Here is a 13,289-nt window from a genome sequence, read left to right on the forward strand (position 1 = left end):
ATATTTTTCAAAGAAGAAAAAAATACATTTTTCCATTAAAATATGCTTCATATGATGAGGATTTGAAGTTAGATTTTTCAAGTGAAAATTTAAGAGATATACTTACCTTTGATTCGAGGTAGACATTTGCTGATGACATTTTTGTAATTTTGCATATGTAACTAACTAAAGAGATGGCACAAAGAATAAACAGGCTATCATTAATTAATGCTCGAACAAACACAGTCCATTTCAACTGATTTTCTGGCACATCTCCATTGACTAGCATTGCACAAGTCAAGTTCACCACTAAAAAGAGAAGGCTTGCCAATATAAAGCCCAAATGCAATAGAATTCTGAAAGAAAAACAAAATGAGTTTATTAGATGTTTATAAAACTAATGCGAAATTAAATTTATTGTGTGTAACTTTAGGTATAATAATTCTTTCAGTTTAAAATGTTTGTAATTTCATTAAATACAAATTTAATAATCATTTAGAGTTACTTGGGCTATCTTTGCTGTTATAAAATTAGTATATAAACCATTTTAAAATGGCATTAGACTTTAAAGCATTAATTTAAAAATTATCTCATGTGCACTTGAATTTAGTTGCCTCTACTAGGAAGAATAATATAGGACTATTTTAACACTAATTCAAGTAATCCTGAATTTTTCATTTTTATAACTAAGCATATTTTCATTGATCTTTCCACTCTAAGAATTACCAGGCTTTTATAATTTGTCTGGAAAATTAATAAACTGTACCTAAATTTAAATTGGTCACTAATATTAATTTTAAGAGGAAAGGGAAATATGTTTTAAACAGTGTTTAATTTTATGAACTTCTGATTATCTGTAGCAAACATTATTTTCAGACATGACTGAAGAAGAACACAGGGACAGTAGAGTTCCAAGCACTTATCAATACCTCATCTTTTCATAAAGTTGCATATCTACTATGCATACAGAGCAACTCTGAAAATGAAATGCTTAACTACTTCCACCTAAGAAAAATGAGACCACTTCATAAAAACTCTTCAGGTAAGGCATGGCTATCTGTATCCAGTAGCTGTAACAGCTATCTAGCTGAATGTAACTCCAGTTCAGCTTTATACTCCAAATTAATATGATCCAAAAATTTATTTGGCATCCTAATATCTTCTATGTTGGGTCACTTTCAATAGTGGGAATCATAAAACATTGTCTGCCTTTGGAAATAGTTTACATAAGGTACATTGAAGGTAATGTGTAGTTATCTGTAACAAGCAATTTTTGTTAAGTGTACATGCAAAATACAAAGATTTAGTAGATGTTTATAAAACTAATGAGAAATTAAATTTATTAGTGTGTTACTTTAGGTACAATAATTATTTCAGTTTAAAATGTTTGTAATTTCATTAAATACAAATTTAATAATCACTCAGCGTGACTTGGGCTATCTTCGCTGTTATGAAATTAGTATCTAAACCATTTAAAAATGGCATTAGAATTTAAAGCATTAATTTAGAAACTTAAGAAGTGTAGACCTTACTACTCTCTCAGATTAAATAATAGAAACAATAATTACATAGTTTGATACCCAAAACAGACCTTGAAATTATCCATATATCCAGGTGATTAGAGTAGTTTAGGAAACCAAAACAGAGAGAGGTTAAATGAGTTGCAGAGTTGGCAAGTTAGTGGGAGAATTGGTCTGAAACTCAAGCCTTCTGACTCCCCAGCTGAGCACTCCAAGTTTTGAGGTTAATGATACTGAGACATTACTTATTTCATGAAACTATATAATAAGTTCTTGCCTCAAACAGTGTAATCTAACTTCAGGATTTGTGGACCCTATAAAATTACATCTGACATCTGCAGCAGCACAGTGGCAGAGCAACAGAAAAACGGTATTAGGCAGCAACATGGCAGAAGGGAGAAGACCGTGGGTCACTCAGTTCACTCCCTATGAATTAATCTAACTACTTGATTTTCTATAAAACTGCTTCTTAAGCACCCTGATTCACCAGGCCCTTAGACCTTGAGAACTCTACTGTGAAAAAAATGTAGATCTTGCTACTCATGAAACTCACCTGTGTTTGTCAAGTTCAGTGGCACATCTTATTTTACATATAACCTATAAAGAGAGGACAGAAAGTTTTGAAAGCATGTAATATAATAGCCTTCAATTTGTTTTGACTTTGTTTCAAAATGATACAACTACAAATAACAATAGATAACAAGTAAAATTCAAATGTTAACAGTTGAACTACCATGAAGCAAAAATAGGCAGGTTTCCAAAGGCATAAAACAATAAATTAAGAATTTTCTTTGTGAAAGTCTTAAACTTAATTTTCTATCTTTAAAAATTCGAACAGAATTAATTCAGTCAAAACATTTATTGACCTTTTAGTAAGAGCCAGACATTGTACTGAGTGGCTTGCACCTATCCTAAACTTCATTATATCGCTCGTGTTTTGTCCTAAAATGGAATTGCTTACTATATGAATATGGCTGAGTGTTCTCCAGATTATTTTCCCCTAAGATGGAATAAAGTAGGAAAATGAAACAAGAGACCAAAAAATGAACACAAGATAATGAGCATATATCCTATATAGTAAACTTTCTTCACAAAGCCTTGCAAGAGGCAGGTCCTCAAACACTAGTTGAACAAAGTTAAGCAGGTAGGTAAGCAGAATTTGAAATAAACATGGTGAATTCTCAGAACATAGTGGGGGAAGGTCTCAATTCTTTACTGGTGAATTTGGACTTTTATTATTTAGTTAATGGAAAGATATTGAAGGTTTTATGTAGGCACTGCAAAATATGGAATTTCATTAATCTGGTATCAATATACAGGCTACCACAGAGAAATTACAGACTAAAAAGACCAGTTATAAGACAACTGTCATAGGGTATAAACTTTGGGGGCCTAGAAAGAAAGAGGTAAGTACAAAACATCATAAAGAAAAATAGTTTAAGTACTTGATGACTTGCTGATTTCATTCAAACATTTATTGAGCATACACTATGAAAGGTGCCATGGATTCATAAATACAGTAACTGTTTCTGCTCTCAAGGAGCTCAGTGTATGAAAGAACTAGATAAACCATCTATTTTGACACAGTGTCATATCAACGCAAAAGATGTTATCACAACATCTAGGAAGGGAGAAAGACTAATTCAGTCTGAGAAATGGTAAGAGGTTAAGGAGAAAGGGGAAAGACAGTGTAAAGAGTTAGGGAGGACTTGGGCTGGCTGAGTGGCACGATGGTTAAGAACTGGCTTGGGATGCCAGAGGCCCCGGGTTCGGATCTCACATATGAAGGCTGGTGACACTGCCCTCTACAGCTAAGATCCTGAACAATAGCTCAACCTGGAACTGGGCTGCCGTGAGTCGCCGGCGACAGTGAAGGCTGCTGCCCCTGCTGCAGTGTGTTGCCATGGGCTACTGTATGTAGCCAGCAGCCAGCATGAGTGGCCAGCAGCTGCAGTGAGCGGCCGTCCAGAAGCCAGCGACTGATCTGCCTCGCCCGGGAAGAGTACAATGATGGTGCCAACTTGGGCCAGTGAAGCAACGTCCTCCACAACTAGACTGAAGAACAAAAACGACAGCAACTTGTCTGTTCCCCTTCCCCCAATTCCCCAGCACTGTTCCCATCCCCCCAATTCCCCAATAAAAATCTTAAAAAAAAAAAAAAGAGTTAGGGAGGACTTCTCAAAGAAAGTCACATTTGAGCCAAGTTACGAAGGGTAAATAAATGAGTGTTAGGTAAAAATGCTCAAGCAAAGATAGCAGCATATGCATCTACTCATATCTATTGCATTTTGGTTAACAGTACCTTCATCTACCAGAAGCTGGATATGATAGGGGAATTTAAAATATTAGCCTATTAGTTTCTAAATTGTACCACCAAAATCATTCTCAGATGTATCTGTTTTCTGTCTCTACTGCTACAGTGGATCAGCCTTTTGTTGGTCTCTTTGCCTCCATTCTTAACTCCATCTGTATCTTCAGAAGATAACATTTTATTTTACTACGTTTCCTTTATTCTCATCTCCAATTAAAAGACTGTTGTTGAATTTAAGTGAGTCCATTCAACCACATTCTCAGGTTTTGAATCTAAAAAGCTGATAGAATGAGGACCCAACTGACAAAAATCTTAAAAAGTCAGGTCATGGAATTTATTCTGTTTTAAAATTTATTATCTAAGAGCAGAAATATTGAGAAGGCAGGTGAGTTTTGGAATATAAGAAGGAAATTATAGTCATGTGTAGAAGTGACAGCTGAAACTCAAAGTGGAAAACATATGAAGGAACAAATGTAGAATGAGACGTCAATGTGTGATGTGTTCACATTTAATAGAATGAAAAAGCACAAAGAGTTAAGAAAAAGAGATGGGCAAGGGAGAGTGACCTAAGAATCAGATTAGTTATAGAAAACAGAGTAGTTTAGAGGTAAAAGGAGAAAAGCATAGTCCTTGTTAAATTATGCAAAAAGTCAAGAACGATTAAAAAACAACCATTGATTGGGTTAATAATATGTCACTGGTATCTTGGAATAGTTTTCAGTGGAATGACAGAGTAACAGACTAAGAAGTTAATAGAAAGACAACAAAGGCAGTGAGTATAAACTATATGAGATATATTTGAAGATAAGAGAAACCTGGGAAAATTTGTGTTGGGAGACAATTCTCTATGAATATTGCACATTTCTGCATGGTCCAGATCTTCTGAGCAAAGCGGTTTGCATAGCAAACATCCTTGAAAATGAGAGAGAGTGTCTACCTTAAGGACAGAGGGAAGATTTTTTTCCTGACTAGCATTGTAAAGATACAGAACATCTCCATCCCTGGAGACATTCCAGGGGAGTAAATTCTCTTCCATTCTTGGTGAAAATTTGCTTACATCCCTGTCTTCCTTATTTGGGGGCTCGTCTCCTGTAACACACCTTGCTGTGGCCCTCAGTGTGTTGCCTTATGGGAATTGGGGCCTGGGGCTTGATGCAAGACATTGCTTTGGTTGTTATTTTTGCCACAAGTAATAAATGGTCTTTTTCTCTGACCCATTGGACTTGTGTTTTCTGTTAGTGTATGTATGTAAAACTGTGGCAGGCTCACCTATTAGCTTTCAGGTAGGGTAAAATCTCAGACCTTTCAGTTTCCAATTTAATAATCTGCTGATCAGAAACGAACTAGAGAGGGTGAAATGGCAAATGGAGGAGAGTGGCAGAAAGGAAGGGAGAGTTCAATTGTTAAAGAAGGCTCTAGAAGAGGCAGGTTAGCCCTGAAAAGGAAGACACTTCTGAGTAAAGAAGGAAGAAAAGATAGTTGAATAAAAATGTGGAGGTCTGCAAGGAAAGTTTAAAATAATCTACAAATCTCTGTTAAAATAAATTTGGATGTAGCATGGACACAGACATTTTGATATCGAAAAGACGGATGAGAATTTGGCAAATGTAGTCCATTTTTTTTCTAGTAAAGTAGGAGGCAGGGTCGTATCCTGGGAAGGGATGTTAGATTTAAGCACTTGGAATATGGAAAGCATTTGGAACACATGAATAGAAGGGCTGTAAAAGAATATACTGTATTGAGAAGCAGAGAGGTCCAGTTAAAGTCAGGGACTTGACAGTGGATACAGTCAGTAAGGTTTTCTGATTTTAAAATTGAAACAAACTAATAGAATGGAGCCATTATAAAAAGTTCAAATAACTAGGTTGCATTTTCATGTAATAATTTAGAACTCTAACATGTGAAACTATTGTAGAGAAAGAAAAAGTAGGCAAGTGAACCATACTGGCATAGCAAAAAGTCAAGGGATGGGGAATGCTCGATTGAGCATTGATTCTAAGTGCAAATGACATCAGAAGGGAGCTAACGAAGTGAGGAAATCAGAAGGGGTAAAGTAATTAAAACATGGGATCAGAGTGAAAAAGATAAAAGGATGAATTCAAGATATATAACGGAAAAGAGAAGACACTGGTCAGAAAGAATTGCTTCATTCAAGAGCTGATACAAGGGGTAGCCATGGTGTTAGGTGGCTCAAACAGAAAAGCTCTGAGAAGCCACTGAATTGGGAGATATTGAATGGGTTATCACTATAGGCTTTGAAAAAGATCTATATAACAGGAGACCAGGCCAGAAGAAAGAAAGTGCTGATTCATGCAGGAAAGTGGAAGTTATTATAGCCAATGATGACCTAATCAGATGGCACGAATTTCAGAGAGATGATGATGGTATAACATCAGTAAGTAGTATTGGGAAACATAAAATAGGCTGATTGTTCTTCCCACAAATTGAGACGCAGGGTATATAAGGCACAAATTGTCATCTGGAAAAAGCTAGATTTCAGTGAAGGCATTTAAAAGGTTCAAATGAAGAAGAGAATGGGGACAAGGAGAGAAGTGTAATGCATAAGATTACAGGTTGTGGGATAGGATAAATAATGGGTGTGAGAGGGAGCTAAGCTGAATAAAGAAATAATTAAAGGTCAGTTATCTTCCAAGATTTGCAAAATATGTTAGTTACAGTGCATCACATAAACACCATCTGGTGCTTTAATCATATTTAGATTATAGCAAGGTTAAAAATGATCTAATATTGGTAGATTCCAAGTATTTTTTAGGATTTAACTAATAGGACATGATCCTGAATTTTTAAAAAATTAGTAATATCAAAAATGTTAAGCAATTACGTTTTATTTTTTAAAGACAGTGAAGGTAGTTCATGAAACACAATAAATATGTACTTTCTGTAATTTTTTTGAGTAGAATGGTAACATACATCCAAATAACTTTGCTGATACCAGTTTATGTCAGAGGGGCCTTATCTTTCCAGGTCTTTCTTAATACCACAAAAACTAAGTAAATGAGCCACTTAAAGGAGGATATTATTCTTTATTATAAAATTATGAAGAATTATATGGGTTTATGGATAGCAAATGCTTTTCATCATATAACCTACCTTTATCTTACATACAAACTAGTAGCCCTAATTTAGAAAACGCTGATTTCGAATTTTTGAATGAAGACTTAAAATACTGTTTATCAGTGAAACGCTTTATTTTAAAATATTTAAACTATAAGTAATCGGAAATGATTTTTTTCATTGAAAAATGCAGATTCCACATTTTGTCTCCCTATTTAGTTTCTCAAATAAAAGATGAGAATATGACAAATATATTTTATTTGTAAATGTTACCTAATGTCCGTTTAACTAACACAGGTATCCCAAGATTTGAGAAGGAGTTACACTGGAGTTTTATATCATTTGCTATCCTCCATGGCATGTAGATCCATGTTGCGTGGAGATGGTAGGTACTAAAATACTTATTAGAACAGATGCGTTGCTATAGAATCTCTTGTCAAATTGATTTTCCACACTTTTAAAAAGTTGAAATAGAAACTTAATTGGAGAACATATCTATATAAAACTCAGAATTGATGCAAAAATAAAATGTGGTAAACATAATCTCTTCTCCATGATGGATAAGCATATATAGCCAACTACATGGATTGTTTTGCAGAAGCAGTAATCCATAGTTTCCATCTCAGTTGCTTAAGTTCCTGTGGAGAGTAGTGAACCATTCCCAAGCTTACCATTGCTACTACGTGCATATAAAACAAGGAGGCTTTTAGCTGTAAACTGAAGAGCCAGAATTTTTAATTTTTTCAGATGTTCTCTATCAATGCCTATCATATATTTTATTTTTAAAAACTATTTTGTTTAAATCTTCTAAACACTTTTTCTCTATAGCAGTCTGTTCTTTCTAGTACAATATCTTTTTGTCTCTTGGGATACTAATCTCTTATTTTTTTAAAGTTTCTTTTCTCTGCTTTGTCTTGTTTTAGAGTTGCTTAAAAATGATTTTTACATATCCAATTTTGTTCTCACCTAAAACTTCACTGAAACAATAGTAAAGGGGTTTTCTTAAAACGCATAAACCCACACATTTGAGTACAATGGGAAAGGATACAGTAAAATGTTGGAAGCCAGAAAGTAGATGGATGTGTGTGCAGAAAAGAGTTAACATAGCAGGCCTGAGACTGTTATCCTTAGAAAAGCTTGCTTGTAAGGTTGGTCCTTTGCTGGCATTTGGGAACTTGGATTTTGGGAGGATTCCCACTGCTCCCTAAATGATAAGTGTGTTTCACTGTGCCCAATCTGTTTGTGCAAACAATATGGCTTATACTCCACACCTGCTTTCCTTCCGGGAGTTTGGAATTTTGGTATGTGTTAAACAGAGAGTGCTTACATGACTAAACCCCAATAAAAAACTTTGGCACTGTTTCTAATGAGCTTCCTTGGTAAATAATGTTTCGCAAGTTTTGTCACAACTCATTCCTGAAGGAATTAAGCATATCCTGTGACTCTATTAGGAGAGAGAACTCTTGGAAGCTTATTACTGGTTTCCTCTTTTCCCTTTGCTGATTTCACTCTATCCTTTCACTGTAATAAACTTTAACCATGAGTATAACAACTGTGAGTCCTTCTAGCAAATCATTAAGGCTGAGGGTGGTCCTGAGGACCCCAACACAATGTGTGATTATCCAAGAAAGATGAATCCCAAGTCATGAGGAGGGTTGACGATCAACCTGATATATATTTCGGAATCTTCAAAAGGTACAGGAACCAAGAGAACCAAGTATCACTGGAACTGAGAGGTGGAGGTGGCTAAAACAGGGGTAGATAAAAGCTTTTTAAGAGCAGTTAAATCCCTAAATCTCTTTCCCTAGTCCATGCCCTGGGCAAATGTCCCTTATTCATCCTGGCAGATATCTGGGTGTTGATTCTCTGGAGAGGCTACTCTGGCATAGAGTATGAAAGTTAGGTACAAGGCATCGCCAATAGTTTGATACCCTACTAAAAACAGAGAGATTAATGATAAATGCCAAGTATAGGGATTTTTCCCTTGCCTCAACCCCCTACCTCAATTAGGTCCTCAAAATGCTATAAACTAGACCTTTAGCCTCTGAAAGATTAGAATATTTTTCCCTTGAGGAAACTGATCAGTCCAAGAGGAGAGACCTAAATATACCAGCATTGGGGGTTCCCTAACAAATTATACAGCCACATCACTGTACATGCCTCACCCACATGCTTAGAACTTCCATTCTTAATTATGAACACAGCCAAGGATAACCAAATAGCTCAAAAGTTTTTAATGAAAGCTAGAGATCAAAACAAAAATAGAAAAACCTATGCAAAAGAAAAAACTAAACAAATGAAACCCTACCCTTAATAGACTCAGAGAGATAAGAAAACATACTGCACTAATGAAACAAAAACAAGATGCCATTAATAAAAAAAATTCAGAGACTAAAAAAGAGCTAATAGAGATTAAACATGCTAGTAGAAATGAAAAAGTCAAGAGAAGGACTGGACGCTGGGAAAACTTCCCCCAAAAGTAGAACATAAAGACAAATGCAAAATAAGAAAAGGATCTATCTTGTAGGTCCAACATCCAAATGTTAGGAGTTCCAGAAAGAGGGAACAGAAACAGAGGAGGAGAGAAAATCAATGAAAAATTCAAGAATGTTTCCCCAAACTAAAGGATACATGTGACTAAATTGAAAGGGCCTGTACAATGCCCAGCAAAATGGATAGAAAGCAGACCCATATGAAAGAGACATCATTTCAGAACACTAGGGTCAAAGAAAAATCTAATAGTTTTTAGTAAGTAAAAAAACAAGTCACATATAAAAGATCAAGAATCAGAATGGCTTTTGAATTTCAATAAGAACACTGGAAGTGGAGCAACACCTTAAAAATTCTCAGGAAAAATTATCTCCAACCTAGAATTCTGTTGCTGCCTAAACTATCAATCAAATATGACAGCAGAATTAAAATATTTCAGACATGAAAAGCCTCAAAAAATTGCTTACCCTTTCTCAAGAAGGTACTAAAGGATTACTTCACTGAAACAAAGTATGCAATGAAGGATTAACTCAGCAGGCCTCAGTTGTCTAAACCCTGCACATTCCAAAGAAAGATCTGGCCTTTTCCTGGCTCTTGGAAGATAATTTGTTAAGTCGTTGGAATATCCTGTTTAGGAGTGTCTTTGTTTACCTGGGGCCTTGGCCACACCAAAGAGACTATGCTAATAATATGATTTACGGTGAAGGCCCTGGACCATGTGGTTTCAGCCTGACCTTCTAAGAGGCTGGAGACTTAGTCACTAACGTCAGCCATGAAGATGCTCCATGCCTATACGACTGACCCCCCAATAAAAACTCTGAGCACTACGTCTCAGGTGAGTTCTCCTGGTTGTCATACATTGTTGCTAGGAGAATAAGCACTGTCTGTTAAGACTTCTGGGAGAGGACAACAGGAAGCTTATCCTTCATCTCTCCTGAACTAAGAGAAATCTTGGAGATTTAATTCAATAACTTAATTTTACAAATAACAAAGCTGAGCTTTAGAGATTAAGTGGATTGTCCAGGAACACACAGGAAATTGAAAGGATTAAAACACAGGTGTCCTGACTCCTAATTGAAGGCTCATTGGGATCCTGGTTTTCTTTGATGTTTGTATACTTAGATCTTTGATGTTATATAGTTCAAGTTAATTCCCTAATGTTTAAGTGACAAATACTGCTTTATTAACAGTAGTGTCATCTATATGTTATAGCACCTACGTGTTAGTTGTTAGAAGAAAGATTTGTACAGTTAACATGCCCAAGAAAAATATATTCAAAAACCAGGTTATCTATTTAGTAAAAGGTAATGACCTGGAAGCAATTTAATACCTTCATTTTATGTTGTCTCACAAACTATCAAATACCTTTACCATACTCTTTTCTTAAGTAGAAGTGTATTTTTATAAAAACATTAACTCAATTATTCAAGAATGAAGTATTAAATGAGAAGAAAAGTTTATGAGACTTCCTTATTGAAAATCACCCTGAAATATAACAAATTAATATGGACGGTTCATTAGTTTACTATGAACAGTTCTTTGAAGATAAGTTAACATATATTATATTAAGGGATACAGAGAATTCATTTCTGAACTGAGTCTCATACATTATAGATTTAGACTCCTTAGGAAACTGATTTAAATTGAATTTGTGCTGAAAGTGTGCTATCCTTTAAAGTTTTTCCAACACTAAATCCCCATTGTATATTACTGATTTTTCATAAAACCTTTCAGGCTTTTGAACTAGGAAGATAGCACGATTGCTTTTTGTAAACATACAGAGAGTCAGGCTCATTGGAAATATCAGTCTTGACTGATAATGGTAGAGAAAAAAGGGCAGAATGTTTCAAAAGTAATAGGATATCACAGGGGAGAAAGAAGCAGGAGGAATGCTTACATTCTTTTCATCTTGATTTCTTAAAGACAGTAATAGTTTAAATGTAATTAATGATGATGATCACTCAAATAGCTTAAAACCTTGGAATTCATGTGACAGAAAAGTTCCCTCGCTTACACAGTATCACCTCAAACCAGCCCAAGTCATTCGTCAGCAATTAGACAAAGTCCTACAAAATAGCTGAGGAAAGAGCACAAAAGTTTAAGAAAATACTACTTACATGTTTTTACAGTGAGAGACTGAAGCTAATATAGAGAATGATCAATATGCTAATGAAAAATGGCAGCTATAATTAAATTTTTGTAAAAAGATAGGCTATACAGATTTGGTATACCCAGCTACATCTTATTTTATAAAGCAGATGATCCTAAGTATTTATGTTTATTTATAGCCTAAACTTTGATTAATTTTAACATATGTGTAACTTTTTAAAATGGGCATTCATACCTTAGAGATAGAATTCACAGACACAATTAGATCTCAGAACTAGGCTGTAAAGTAATAAGTTTTTTTAAAAACCCTCAAATTCTAGATTGACTTATTAGTGCCAGACTATTAGAATTAAAGATGTCTTGTATATCACTGAGACTAATCACTTTATTAATTAAACAACTGGTCCAGAAAAGTAGTGATTTGGCAAATATCAATTAGCCAAGTAGAATAGAATTTGGGCTAAAACTTAGATCTCCAAACTTCTAGTTCAGGGCTACTGATGAAATTATACTACAGTAAAACCTTGGATAGCAAGTAACGGGGTTTGCGAGTATTCCGCAAGACGAGCAAACATTTCTAATACATTTTAACGTGGTAAACGAGCGATGTCTTGCAACACGAGTAGTTTGTTTCCTGAATGAATTATGCTCGCAAACCAAGGTTTTACTGTACTTTAAACACACCCCTTAACAAAGTTAAAAATATAACAGGGACACTTATTCATAAAAGTTTGTCTTTATTTAAAACGAATTAGATGAAAAGTTCTAGCCACTTTGCTAAAAGTTATAGATTCTGATTTTATTTGTGGAGATGGAGAGAAGGAAACATTTATTTTAAACTCCTTTATTCTATCATGAATTTGTTCAACCATTGAAATCATTAAGCACTGACCACATATAACAGTGCCAGCTGCTTAAGAGCATGCAAAATTTATTTCAAAATAAAATGCTTTAGGCTGACCTAAAGCAATATATACTGTAGTAGAGGAAGGCAGATATCAATGGTGTATCACGTAATATGTAGCACTTTCTTTATATTAGGTTGGTGCAAACGTAATTGCAATTTTGCAATTGTTTTGTAATGGCAAAAACTGCAATTACTTTTGCACCAAGCTAATATTTGCTTAGACTTAGAACACCATAAATTTCCCACAAGGTATAAATTACACAGAGTTCATTTTAACTACATTGATGGGTATTAAATGTTATTCAGTTTGTTAGATGGAACTTATAAAGACAAGATGGTGTTGTTTTATTTCTCTAAGAAAGATAATACAGAAGTAGAAGGGGGAGGAGAATAAACAAATTAGTAGCCCTTGAGTTGGGTTTGACCCACAAAATGGTTTGACTTATCCAGTGTTAGTCTATAGTATTTTTAACAATACTGCAATACCCTGTCATTATTTAAAACTAGATTTATTTTAACAATCCAAATTTCTGTTTCTCTGGAAAAATCAGGTGATTTGGCAACACCACCTTGCAGCTGGAACTGAATTAATATGGCTGTCCTCTTTAGATATGTGCTCGCTAGTTCACCACAGTAACCACCACTCCCTCGTATCCACCAGGGCCCTCTAGGTGTTTGAGTTTGGAACCCCTATTTTAAAGCAAGCATTTTGTTTTCTGAGGGGGAGAGGGTAAATGGGAAAAGAGAAAGAAAGGTAGAGAAAGTTCTGTTGTGAAGTTATATATTCAGGGATTACCCTACCCCAGGATATATGGGATATGGTGAACAAGGGCTTAATCATTCAATAAATATTTACTAAACACAGAACGGTATTAACTAACTTAGGTATTAGGGATAC

At 35.0% G+C, this 13,289-nt stretch overlaps 1 protein-coding gene across 1 annotated transcript in view; it reads right to left on the minus strand.

Moving 5' to 3' along the window:
• GPR137C (G protein-coupled receptor 137C) overlaps nt 1-13,289 on the minus strand; it is a 54,751-nt gene that overhangs the window by 26,774 nt on the left and 14,688 nt on the right. The window contains exons 2-3 of the mRNA XM_019645530.1: nt 2,053-2,096; nt 107-335 (exon numbers count right to left, since the gene is read on the minus strand). Coding sequence (XP_019501075.1) covers nt 107-335; nt 2,053-2,096 — 273 coding nt within the window. The remainder of the gene's footprint in view (nt 1-106; nt 336-2,052; nt 2,097-13,289) is intronic.

Source organism: Hipposideros armiger, unplaced genomic scaffold (genome assembly GCF_001890085.2).
Source record: "Hipposideros armiger isolate ML-2016 unplaced genomic scaffold, ASM189008v1 scaffold_5, whole genome shotgun sequence".
NCBI classification, from domain to species: Eukaryota; Metazoa; Chordata; class Mammalia; order Chiroptera; family Hipposideridae; genus Hipposideros; species Hipposideros armiger.